At 37.0% G+C, this 13,569-nt stretch overlaps 2 protein-coding genes across 4 annotated transcripts in view; one reads left to right on the top strand and one right to left on the bottom strand.

Annotated features, from left to right (window-relative positions):
* loaf (lost and found) overlaps nt 1-13,569 on the bottom strand; it is a 91,595-nt gene that overhangs the window by 51,143 nt on the left and 26,883 nt on the right. Inside the window, exon 2 of one of the 2 annotated variants that reach the window (XM_053751430.1) lies at nt 10,118-10,284. In XM_053751430.1, coding sequence (XP_053607405.1) covers nt 10,118-10,199 — 82 coding nt within the window. In that variant the 5' untranslated portion in view covers nt 10,200-10,284. Of the gene's footprint in view, nt 1-10,117; nt 10,285-13,569 lie in introns of those variants that run through there. The other variant, XM_053751439.1, reaches the window with a different exon arrangement.
* On the top strand, nt 2,674-8,929 carry LOC128673460 (maltase A3-like). 2 transcript variants are annotated; one of them, XM_053751321.1, is made up of 9 exons: nt 2,674-2,694; nt 3,212-3,416; nt 4,051-4,230; nt 4,463-4,599; nt 5,352-5,617; nt 6,474-6,663; nt 6,955-7,338; nt 8,019-8,232; nt 8,769-8,929. In XM_053751321.1, exons 1-9 carry the CDS (start codon nt 2,683-2,685, stop codon nt 8,894-8,896), a joined length of 1,716 nt encoding a protein of 571 aa, XP_053607296.1. In that variant the 5' UTR covers nt 2,674-2,682; the 3' UTR covers nt 8,897-8,929. The 2 variants fall into 2 exon arrangements, with proteins under 2 accessions (XP_053607296.1, XP_053607285.1); XM_053751310.1 differs by lacking the exon at nt 2,674-2,694 and having other exon boundaries at nt 3,043-3,416.

Here is a 13,569-nt window from a genome sequence, read left to right as displayed (position 1 = left end):
TCGAGGCCGTGTCGACAACTATCGCCCAATCTCTATACTTACAGCCCTTTCTAAAATTCTGGAGCGCTTAATCAACTTGCGTCTAGTGAAGTATCTTGAAGACAAACATTTATTATCTCCCAATCAATTCGGCTTCAGACGTAACAGATCCGCGACAGATGCTGTTCATGATCTTACTACGCACATAGCTCGAAACCTAGATAGTGGTAATAAGTGTGTAGGAGTTTTCCTAGACTTTAAAAAGGCCTTCGACACGGTATCGATCCCAATTCTTCTTCAAAGGCTGGAGTCTTTGGGCATTCGTGGTACCCAGCTAGAATTGTTTACAAGCTACCTTAGCGAGCGAAAGCAGTGCGTAGTTATCGATGGACATCCCAGCTCTTACCTTCCTATTGAATATGGAGTTCCACAGGGAAGCATTCTTGGACCTACCTTGTTTCTTGTGTATATTAATGGGCTATGCTCTCTTAATCTTCCAGAATGTAAAATTATATCATACGCGGACGACACAGCCCTTCTGTTCACTGCTGACAATTGGAAACTTGCCTTCGATCATGCACAGGCCGGGCTTAACTGTGTTGCAGAATGGTTGCGTCTCAATCTACTCACGCTTAATATCCAAAAAACTTGTTTCCTCACTTTTTCGATATACACTCCACCTAAAAATTCAACTTCGTACACGCTCACTGCACATTCGCACCCAACAGTCTCTCCCTCTTCTTGCTCTTGTCCTCCCTTAATCTGTTCTAAAAATATTAAATACTTAGGAATTCACTTAGATGATAGACTAAGCTTCGAGAAACACCTAAAAATAACAGCCGGTAGAGTTCGTAAACTAATTTATGTTTTTAAAAAATTGCGTCATGTTGCTGATATTTCTGTTCTCAAAATGGTCTACACTTCACTATGTGAATCCATACTTACCTATGGTATTACATCCTGGGGCGGTGCAGCAAAATCTCATCTTCTCTGTCTAGAACGTGCTCAGAGAGCATTGTTAAAAGTCTGCAAATTCAAACCTATCCTATTTCCGACCACCGATCTTTACCGGCTGTGCCAGGTGCTTACAGTCCGACAACTTTATATATTAAATACTATCCTAAAACAGCACCAGGATAAAAAACCATTCCCTTTCTCGTCCCGCTCTGCTCGTAATCCTCCGTCCCTTGTATTAGAATGTTTTAATACTTCCTTCTCCCACCGTTTCCACTGTTTCATGGGTCCATTCTTATATAATAAATTAAATCGAACGCTTCTATTACATAAGTTACTAAAATATAGTTGTAAAAGGGAAGTTACAAACTTTTTAATCGGGTTAGACTATAATGAAACCGAAAATCTAATCCAACCTCTAAAATAATTATTTACCTGTATAGTGCTTTTTTCTGATTACATATGCTCCTATATTGTTTTTCAAAATAATTATAAATATATATCATCATATTCCTATTAGATTTGTATTCTAAGCATTTATATGTAGTTTAATATCTAATATATATATATATATTATTATTTAGCATTATTATACATATACATATTATATTAGTATCTATGATAAATATGACGATATACAATACACATATATTTTAACTTTGTATAATATAAAAATATTATAAACTTTATTGTGTTTGCTCAATTAGACAAGTGTTAACTGTCCTACTCCTTGTGGGGAGAGGCTGGTGATCTGAGATACAGGCTCTGCTTAGTTCAGACACCAGTCTCTCGCAGTCTTTATATGTAAAACAATTACTTGTACTAAATTTAAGAACACAGAAAGATTGTGGAGAATAATAAACATTTTTTGAATTTTTGAATTTTTTTGAATTTTGAGGAATTGGATACTTTTTATTCTGCTGTAGATGTCGACTAAGATGACTAAGGGATAAAAATCTTGAGATAGCTAATACCAAGCATATTCTAAAGAGCCTCTTTGGGAATGTATGCCTCATGCTGTTGCATTCGAGACTGTGACACTAGAAAACCCGGGATCAGAGTAAAAAAGAAGTAAAAAAAAATTTGATGGTTCGGCAGTAATTTTACGACCAATTGTCTGCTGGATGTCACCTCTTTGGGAATCTTGTTGCCGCGTATCACTAGCCAAAGCCTCGATATCCTTTAAGAATGTCTAGTCTAAGAATTTTAAGGCGGGATCACACGAACAACAAAAAATAACCTATAACATTTTCCCTTATGTTTAACCTTTATATTTGAATGGATCGCGCAAACCAATTACGTGAGGCAAATTGCTGGTTACACATTTTCAGAGTTTATTTTCCCATCAGTCGCAAATAACGGTTATACTTAATAACTAATGGTTGCTTATTTAGCAGTTAGCAGTCGATGTAACTTTGTGACGGTCATTGCAAATTGGTGGATGAGAGATTATAAGGTGTAGTGATTATTGGGTTGGTTGCTAGTGTTGGGATTGCTCTTGGAGGTTATGTATGACATCGGCATGTGTTTTGGACGTTTTTAATCGAACTAGTGTTTTGGTCATGAAATAGGAAAGGACCCTGATATCCAACGCTCCATGGCTAAGGAAGAAACAGGAAAGGAATTAGATGAGAGACTGCTCAAAAATAAAATCTAAAGAAATCCATTCGAAGACTAGTGCCGGTTCTATGCAAACCATTAGAAACTGAACATCTACTTTATGGAGGTCCAACCCTACTAATATTATAAATGCGAATGTTTGTGAGTATGTGTGTGTTATGTGTGTATGTTTGTTACGCTTTCACGCTAAATCTACTGGAGGGATTTTGATGAAATTTAGTACACTGGTAGAATATAACCTGGAATAACACATAGGGCACTTTTTATCCCGAAATTCTAATGGGAGCGATGGCGCAGCCAGTTGACTATATAGTGACTGAAATATTTATGTAAGATACAGTATCACATCTCTATTCCTTGCGGGGTAGACAGAGCCAAGAATTGCGAAACTTGTAGGCCACCTTTACCTGTATTCACTTACTGGTGGAATTTAGATTATATAGTAAACTAGCGACCCGCCCCGTCTTCGCTCGGGTAAAACCATGATAATAAAAAAGTAGCCATGTCACTCCTGAAGGCAGCGGCCACATTCTATGTTTCTCTTTCTCTCCCAATCATTGGAGTGGGAGAGAAAGAGAAACATAGAAGTAGGCAGAATACTGAAATGTTGGTGACGATAAACGTCACATCACTAAAAGCAAGGTCGCGTTACTTTCAGCCACTTAATCCGCTCAACCGTGTGGCGAGGGCCATAATACGTGTGATCATATACGTAGTTATGTGGATAGGAGCGGTTGTGTTGGCAGTGGTTGTAAGGCAGGTGGTGACCGAGGCCACTCCCTGGTGGACCAATGCGGTGTATTATAGGATACTGGTGGATTCCTTCAAGGATGGCGATGGAGATGGGCTGGGGGACTTGATAGGTATAAAGAAGATAAGTCTGCCTTTGTGTATCTCTCTTATACTGACAAACTTTACTTGAGCTGTGAAGCCACGAAGCCCAAGTTTAGCGTGAAAATAGAATTCTTGAAATTTTGAAGATTTAGCTTTTAGAAACCGGCAGTCTGCATGACGTCATTCTGTCATTCTGAATGATATTGTTATCAATCAGGGTAGCCAGATTACGTGTCTCTTAGTCGTATGCTATCCACAGAAGGATATGAGCTAGTCCAACTCTTGGTCGGGATCAAGTTCGCAATACTACTAATTTTCAATGTATCAACTTATACAATCAAAAAAAGGTATTTTGATTGAAACTATCTTCGATAAACTTAGAAGTTACTTTGAGGTACTTATGAAAGTAAATCGTGTAATATGAACTTGTAGTTCTGACAGGTGGCAGCTGTTGAATAGTTTTCATGAACAGATGGCTAAGACCAGAAAGTAAGTTTAGACCGAATTGCATGAGACTTCAAAGATGTACCGTAAGAAAAGCGAGGACGGTGGTCGGCGTAGTTTATGCCATTTCTTTCATCCTATATGTACCGAGGACTTTTCTAGTGGAAAGGCTGTTATCCGTAATAAAATGTCAACTTCAAGATAAAGGGATATTTCCAGGCTTGAGCAAACAAATCAGCTATGTCCGAGCGATCGGCGCAGACGCCGTGATCCTATCTCCATTGTCTCTGAGGAGTACAGACTGCAGCAAGCCTGGGATCGTCGGGTTCGGAGAAATCGATCCGAGGTACGGAGACGATGCTGCATTTAAGGCCGTATTGGATAAAGCGAAGAAAATCGGTAAGGTATCTTTCTTAATGATAAAAATTCAGTATAAGTATGCAAGATAATACAAATTGAAGTAATCGTGGAAGAAAAAAGAAAGAAAAACATTCAAATGCAAACATAAAAGTAAAGAAGTGGTGTTAAAATTAAATCTATTGCTTTGTTATGCATGATTGCTATGTAATGGTTATGCGTTACGTGTCTTCTATGTTCTGTCGAATGTGAAATGTATTCATATTTAACACAGAACTGAAAGTTATAGTCAACCTGCCACTTCAGACGGTCAGTACAGATTCCGACTGGTTCAAGTCCAGCGCTGAGAAGATGTCTGGGTTTGAAGACAGGATCCTATGGCGAGATGGTACTCCTGACGATATACCACAGGTAACTACACTACATAAGCAGTATTACTATATTATTGTAATCAGCAGACAAACCTTAAATGTTAGCACAAAACGAGATGAGAAACTAATTTAGGCCAATGAAGATAAAGTTATACAAATGAACGCTGAAACTATTTTGTCAAAATCTTCCTTGAATGAAGAATATAACAAGATAAACATTTTAGCAGCGACGATTGTAACAATTTGTACAATCACAAAATCTAGAGCTTAGTATTTGCGAGCTCCCATTGCAACAAATTAAAAATCTTGAGAAAAGCGGGTTTCTTCTTCTAGTTTACGTTTCTTAAATTTTGGAAAGTCTCCATAAAACTGTCAACAGGTAAAAAATTGCGTTCATAAAAGTTGGAGACGGAATAACGACTTTTGGGTCTGTTTAAATGTCTACAATTAAGTTAAAGGGCGCATGTTCATTAATTTAATTTTAAATTTATGTTTAATCACGCTTAGTTTAGCAGTAATTAGAAATTTAGCGAAACAAGTATCTATCGGTAGAATTCTATTAGGTATATGTATACTCTTAACAAAGGACTTGTAATGATTTTTTGTAAATAATAAAATGTTGAAACAAATTTATTTATTGCCTATGGTATTTTATATAGGTAGTAAAAAATAGCAGAATACTTATTTTGAAACAAAGATTACTATCGGTCGGAGGTGGATCATATCCTTACTTGATTTTGACATTTTATTTCGCGCCTACGTTTCATATATTTTTTATTGTCTTTTCAACAGGTTGAACACGGGCTCCACGCCTGGGTCTGGCATGAAGGTAGGAACGCATTCTACGCGAGCTCCAATAACCAAGCCATTCTTAACCTCTGTTCGTTCAGCGTTGTAGCTGACCTGGCTACAGCCCAGTGCTCCTGGCTGAAGAGAGGTGTCTCTGGGGTGCTGATTTCACCAGACTATCCCAGAGACCAGATGTGTGCGGAGGAACTGTTCAGGAAGATGTTTGTCGAAGCCATAAGTTGCGCAAGAGCTGCTAATATCGATACTCCGTAAGATTTTAAACTTTAATACACGTTGGCCAAATGTTGCTGACTATCCCCATGCAAAGAAGATTATTTTTTCACAAAATAATAAGCATGTACGTCGTCGCTTGTCATCTTATATTGAGTCAAGACGGTAAAAGTAAAAGAATATATATCATATTCTTAAAACAATGTTAAAATGTGTGGTGCTGGTGAATTTTCCAATTTAAGATGCTCGTAATTGTGTAAAAAAACATTGAGTAAATGCATTTATTTGAATATATTTTTCAAACAAATCCCCATAAAACATAGTTTCAATAGTTGACAAAGTTATATGCAGAATCTCAATATAACTCACAGACGAAGTTATATTGAAGTCCACACCAACTTAGGATTTATTGCGCGATCTGTTGAAGTTAAATATGATTATCTATGGTTCAGCTAACTCATATATATTTTCACTGGACACTTTATTTGCATTTATAACGTTAGTCGACAATGATATAATTATGCCAAATACTAACATACCAAAAGAAGGTATATTAAGAATTCAGAACTCTTTCGTGATGGATGTGGCTTTTGTAGTCAGTCTTTTTGGTGAAGATCCTCGCATTTGCAATAATGATCACATACATACACGTAGATGGACATATACTAATGTCTAGAATAGGAAAACAGGTTAAAATTGTTGTTCAATGATTATAGAACACCTAGATGAACTTGAGAGGTGGATTAAAGTCATCTAGACTAATCTACCTCCCAAGTTCAATTAATGATCATACTCAGAGATGTATCTACAATGAGCACCCTATACAGTCGGTTCAGATGGTTGGTCTTTGTACAGATTTCACACTGTCTAAGCACATGCTAAAACAATTTTCAGGGCAATACTAGTAGAATCAGCACTGAAGCCAGAGATAGCAGCGAGGTACTATTCGGCAGGCGGTGTAGGTGCTAACAGTATCTTGAGCAGCGCTCTCACGTCATCATCTAGACCATCCGCTGCTGAGCTGGGGCTGGCCATCCATGAGGTCTTGCTGAATACTCCCAGTTATGCTGCGCCTACTTGGAGTGTAAGCAAAGAATTCTTGGAGACCATACGTTTTTAAATAATTCGACTAATTAAACTGCTTTCAAACTTAAAAACTGAGAGCAATAAATTTGGCAGATCTAACCGTACACTATGAGAAAAATTTATAAGATCAAATTAATTCTGAAATTGGATTTCAGTCGAAAATTTATGTTCGTGAGAGGAATCTCTCAACTTTTTAGAAGTTATATAATTTTTTCAACAATAAAATGAGAAGAAAACTATAAAATGTTATTTTCTTGTGTTTAACTAGCCAACATAACTTGTTTTTCAGACCAGTTGGAGAAATGAAAGTCGCATAGCATCACGATACGGTTCCGATCTAGTAGACGCCATCAATCTGCTCACCCTAATCTTGCCCGGGGCAGCTGTCATCCAACAAGGGGACGAGATGGGCGTCGCAGACTCCATACTTGAGTGGGCCTCAACTTCTTCAACCAAATGTTGGCCATCTGAACTAATACCATCAGCTGCGCCATTTCCGTGGGATGATACGCTTAATGCTGGGTTTACGAGTGGAGAACCTTGGGTACCGGTTGCACCAAATTACAGATACGCTAATGCGAAGACTGAGTTCACGAATGATCATAGCCACATTGGTGTCATGAGAGTTGCTGCTGCTATGAGGAAGTCGCCAGCTATTGGGCCTCATACTGAGGTAGGTAATATTAACACACGCTTTGACAATAAAGATGCAAAAGACCGGTCGAAATGGAGAGTGAGATACATTTATCAACATTTTGAAAAGAAACGAGCGTTTTATTTTATTTATTTATTTATAAGACTTTATTGTTCCAAGTAAAAACATACTTATAAACAAATGGCGAACTTAATGCTATAAGCATTCTCTCCCAGCTAACCATTAGGAGAAACAGAGAAAATTTGTGCGGCGCAAAAATATCTTAAACACAAATAAGTACTACCACATACTAAAATACAATAATAACTACATATATAAAATATAAATATAAATAGCAAAGCATATATACATAAGACTACATATATATCAATATATGAATACATACAAACCAAAATAATAAAAATTATGTCCAAGAAATACAGATAAAAGTTTTAAACGTGAATAACGATTTTTGTAAATATAATTTAAAATTTGTTGAGATGATGATGTCTTTTATCACTATTTAAGGTCATGACATTGTTCACGCAGATAATACAATAAACTATAACCACTTGTTTTGACTAAATTTTCTTTATATTCTCTAAAATTTTGATACATTTATGGTCAGAATACATCAAATCAAAACTGGAAAACTCAAAGAATCTAGTAGTATTACTAACATTAGATTCTAAAATCATATCTTTCGTATCATGATTCAGATCAGTAGATTGGGAGATGCTTTGGCAGTTCTACGCTGGGGTGGAGCCGGCTCCCTGCTGGTCGTTTCCAACCTCGCCCAAGACCGCACTGAAGCCCAGCTGACCAGGATGTACGGTCTCCCCGCTCAAATGACCGTCGCCTCTGCTTCAGCTGCTTCTAGCTTCTCCGTGGGCTCTCACGTCGGTGTTGACAAGCCCATTAAATTATTGCCAGGTATCATTCAACATTATTTAGTCAAATTCGGATGATATACATCACTTATTAAAGTCAAAAAGTCTACTGTCAATTTAAAAAACGCAAGAAAAGCAGAAGCGACTCAAAAAACTTCAAGCCTTTTCTCCAAAGATTTCAATCGACATCGAATCAATTAGATTTTTTAAAATCACATATCTTTCAGAATTCTAAACTAAGCCAGCTATTTAGCTGGCTTAGTTTAGAATTCTGTTTCCAGGGCACCAGTGGAGTAAGTAATGAAGCTGTAGATATCTAAACCTATTCAAATACAATTTTGACATTTTTGTACGATCCATGGAACTCATAAATATTAAACACAACATTAATTCATAGAACTCAATTATCATTGTATAGTATTCCAGTTTTCAATAATTAGAATTCAATGTAAATCGTTTCTTAGTAGTTCTAATACTTGAATGGTCTCATAATCGTCAAGGTTATAAATTTTAATTTTCTCTACATACACACCAAGTTTCATTATACAATAAGTGTATGTGTGTAATTTCTAATTTCAGGAGAGACAGTACTTCTTGTAGGACCACCAAGGCACTGTGGAGGACCGGGCCCAGTAGACAAGATAGCCAACAAGCTGCAAGAAGGCTGGCAGAAAATCAACAAATACTTCAACGATTTACAAAACTGATCTTTGTCGAATAAAATTAATTTCGTAATACAATCTAATTGTTTTATGACAAATTACCCATAAAAACGAGGGGCGGAGGAGGATAAGGATAAATTTAGATATGTGGATAACGTAATCAAAATCTACCCCAATTATAATAATTACGAATAGAATGTATAATAAGAATACATTTGAAAAGTGTATTCGGGTAGAAAGAATTAATAATAAACCAGGAAACTTTCTTTAATCGGAGTAATCGACATCAGTTATATCAATGATCAAAATAGCTTTACTCTATCGGCTAAATTGCTCTACCGAAATTCTCACAGGAGTAAAGTCACAAAAATTAGCTAAACCTTATGGTAGACTTAGGTTATACAAAACGAATTCACCGAAGCCTTAGACATATTTAATTAAACTAAATGACTTTGAAGACAAAATTAAATTCCATTTAGGTTACAGCTATAATTAGATTTGTTTCTAAACTTCTATCAGTAGAGTGAATATATTATTAAATCCCGATAGTAGCTCAAATAACTCTGTTATGTGGGTGGAACTAGATGACATAATAAACAAAATACAATTTAGGGCAATTCCAAATAGATTACTTCCAATATATAGTATTTTGGTAACGATACGTGGAACAAACGACATAATAGCGAGGGGCGCGGACGTAAAGAACTGGAAACTAGGACGTAATGAATTGAATACGAAATTACACACAAACACACACACAGCAACTCCCGTATTCCTACTATTGTCTCTGTGACCCATTTCCGACATAATACCAGAAGCAATTTCATACACAGCACCTAATTTAAAAGGAAAATGGGGAGGAACTGTATCAAAAGAAGCCATAAAAGAACATTTCTTTAAAATACGGGTTAAAAATCGATCAGGATATTCCATCAGTACAGAACGTAGGTACCTAATAAAAACATATAGACGACGTTAATACCCGCCAACTTACGCTTTCGTAGAGGGCGCATCAGTGCGGCCGGCTTCCTTTGAAAATTGTGTTAAAATACTTGAAATTACCATTGAAATTGATAATATGATCAACAAAGTTAATGTTCTTGATGAAACACAGTTAATTACTTTGATTATTAACATAGTATTTGTGGTAGATGAAGCGTTAGGTTACTTTCTAATTCCTTCGAAGTTATGACCTAAAAACTGAAATAAATACACAAAAATTGTCAAAAACTGTGTAGATAGGGAATGAATAATAAAAAGACTTACAGAACTTGCTCTTCTCAGCATGGCAGTAGTTGGAGGCAGCGAGCAGCGCGGTAAGCAAGTAGAGCAACGCGCGCGCCCTCATGGCGGGCGGCGCGGGCTGCTTGGGGCCCGGCGCGGCGCGGACTGAAGGCCCGGGGGTATCGACCCAGTGCACGCACCGCGCATGCCTGAAACACCCACGCCGTGGGGTTGCCAGTCTTCAAAATTGGACAGAAGAAATCTGCCAGGTAGCTACAGTTGAGGAACCAAATTAAAGTTTTGTAATTGAAAATTATATTTGCTTCTAGATACTTCTAGATTCTAGGCTAGTCTGTAATTTTGTATTAACCCAACAAATTGCAGCATTCATGGATCTTTGTACCTAGACAATTAAGTGAATCGTTGACTGTTTGTTCATGGACCAAATGATTTGGAATTAAAAAATCACATTTAATTAAACATGGATTCCTATGACTGACAAAGTTATCTTCATAAATTAATAATACGTGGAAAGGTTTCAAGAAAATGTGGTTACATTTTTCATTTCTTTCTCTCAAAGTTTTTTACAGTAAAATCGTATGAAAACTGGCAACAGCGTAAGGACTGAAAGGTCTGACTGAGAGACAGAGTGGTGACTCCTTCGTTCACGGAGAGAGAGACAGAGAGAGAATGAAATCTTAGATCCCCTTATTTTACTAGACAAATATGTATATTGAAATAAATTCAAAGACGAGATATTTGAAACAGGTAATGAGGTGGGAAAGATGTAATATTCTCAAGGTGTCTTACAGAAAAAAATTGGGTGACTCTTGCGTGTATGCGTTTGGCTTTTGTTTGTAAGTACTTTATGTATGGAATACATAAATTAAGGCCCTATTTCACCACTTTCTGACAAAATATCTTATTGTAATCTGACAGATAAACTAAAACAACGCTAGACAAATCTGCCTGATGGGCCAGTTAGCCCTGAAAAACACACACGTGAAATACAATTTTCGATATGTTACATACATGATGCTATCAGATACTTTATCAGGCCTAAAGACTTTTACAAGAAGATGAGGCTGCATATAACTTTTATCACTAGTGTAGGAATTTCAATAAATTCGATCCTTGACGTGATGTTCCAAACTTTGTGCTGTCATTCGTGAATCGTTTAATACTAAACAAACTAAAGTTCGAAATCGATTGCACAACTCCACGTATAACAAACATATCAACTTCAGTGTAAGGCCACAGAAGTAGTCACAAGAGATGAGCGTACCTATATTTATATTCGTAATAGCAGCGTCATAGTATTCTTATTAGAAGTGATGGAGACCCGTAACGATCAGTGTATGTGGATTATTAGAATATTAGGTTAGAGGACGTGAATTCATAGTCTGCTTTTCGCGGGAAACAGACCTGAAAATAAAGAAAATATGAATTCCGCGGTTAGTGGTCAACTCTCCTGCCTCCTTTTTGATTTGGACAAGAGCGTCTTTATTTATTTTCAGATATTATATATTTGTGTGTTTGTATAATATTTGAGTCCTTCAAATCCATGACTCAATCCTACTTGCTCATCGTGGACCGTTCAGGATTATATAATTATTAATGGAACAATAAACATGTTTAATTTTCTAAAAAAATCACTCACTCAAATTGCAAAAAAAAACAACTCAAAACATTTATCAAAACGAAAAAAAAGAAAAAAACACCAATCGGAGATAAGGAAACCATTTACCCCTAAAATCGGTGTCGGTCTCGAACCAGCAGATAATAAGGTTAGCCGACCGCCGCCGACTCCTCAAGTTGACGGCAGAAGCCTACCCTTGCTTCCACTCCTTTTCCCACCCCCCCAAAACCCACCTCATGCCCCCCAAACACCTGGACGGCACTCCCGCGCACTCATAACAAGGGCCACTCAACAACAACAAAGGACACTTATTGTATAAAGGTATCTTTTTGACAAGTCACCGGTTCGAAATTCAAAAGGTTGATTCGTGATGGATTATCTGGGCCGACCGCGAGGTACTGGCTGTCAATGAATTCTCACGTTACCCTGAAAAATACTCTTAACTCTTGTTTTTCGATTCACTTAGCTGTCATTTTACACGTTGCAGTTGGTAAGTTTATAAATTGTACGAATGGCAATTTTGCATTGTCACTACATTATATGGAGCCGACATATAACTCCAACAATTCTATTAAACGAAACCTTTGCCAATTTTAGACGTGATAACTGTGTCTTTTGTTATCTCGTCTAATATCAGTCCGAGGGTTGAACAACTTTATCGAAATTAATCTTAGTTAAAACTACTTTTCCTTAGATTGTAAATAAACTTTATCCCCAAACTGTAGATATTTGATTAGTTACAAAGAGAAGGCTTAGTTAGAACTAACTTGTAACTGTATACAACAAAGAAAGAAAGCAACCGTATCGAATATAAACTAAGCAATGCACACGACACGTCACCTAAAAAAAAAAAGATAAAAACTTCATCGAATGCAAAAAAAGTGAATCACACATCCAATTCCGTGTATAGATTAATTACCAAATCAATCAAGATAACCTGGAAAAAACCATAGTAAGATAAAAAAGTCGTCGCGCCAGGATCAGCAGAGGTCTCGAATACCAGTCACCCGCGAAAATGAGGCCTCCGTTAGGTACCCCAGACCACCGCTGATATTACTAAACTGCCGAAATTGTGGACTGTTTCTGCATATCACTGTTTCAGTTGTGTTATCGCGTTATCAGTGATAATTTACAGGTAGCAGACGGACTGATAGTGACGTTTCGTTTAATTGCGCCTATCGGCTAATCACGAATTGGGCTGGTTACGTACGTATGAGTGTTACCTACTTGTTCGTATTAATTCGATGATAACATCAAAATATATCTGATTTACTTAATATAGGTTTTGCTGTCGACTTCGCCTGGAGTGATTGAACATGTCCATCTCATCGACAAATTCAACTTTGCATCGGCTGCTGAGAGCGTGTAATGGTTTATTTCAGAATGATATGTGTATATAGATTTAATAACTATTGTAAATATGTACTTATTAATATTATCACATATTGTTTACGATATGACCATCAGAGCATAGCCGCGTGCCGCACGGCCACCATACAGCGGACATACAACACACATAATTACGTACACAGTCGGTAATTAGCGCCGAGCTAACCTGCCATGTCTAATTGCATTCCAATGCGGTGTATGAAACATTTGTCAATTAACTTATTGTGAAGATTAAATACTAAGAGTATTTATTTACAACAACATGAGCTTTTGCACCCAGCTCCGCCCCCGTGCACCACGGGAACAATTATTTTTTCAGTAAGTTACCCTATTTACTACATGTATGTAACTTCAAGAAGATTGGTAGATTATATAAAGCGTGAAGAGGTTTCTTAACTATTCATGCTAACTTTCGTCGTTTCGTTAAGTTTTATCCGTAAATGATACTAAAGTAAACATGACTAGG

Source organism: Plodia interpunctella, chromosome 1 (genome assembly GCF_027563975.2).
Source record: "Plodia interpunctella isolate USDA-ARS_2022_Savannah chromosome 1, ilPloInte3.2, whole genome shotgun sequence".
Lineage (NCBI taxonomy): Eukaryota > Metazoa > Arthropoda > Insecta > Lepidoptera > Pyralidae > Plodia > Plodia interpunctella.
This window is presented reverse-complemented; position numbering and strand designations above follow the sequence as displayed.

Coding starts and splice junctions, on each gene's coding strand:
- LOC128673460 (XM_053751310.1), top strand. CDS start 3,056: ATGTCACTCCTGAAGGCAGCGGCCACATTCTATGTTTCTCTTTCTCTC. Junction 4,600..5,351: donor CTCCTGACGATATACCACAG/GTAACTACACTA, acceptor TCTTTTCAACAG/GTTGAACACGGGCTCCACGC. Junction 5,618..6,473: donor GCTGCTAATATCGATACTCC/GTAAGATTTTAA, acceptor AACAATTTTCAG/GGCAATACTAGTAGAATCAG.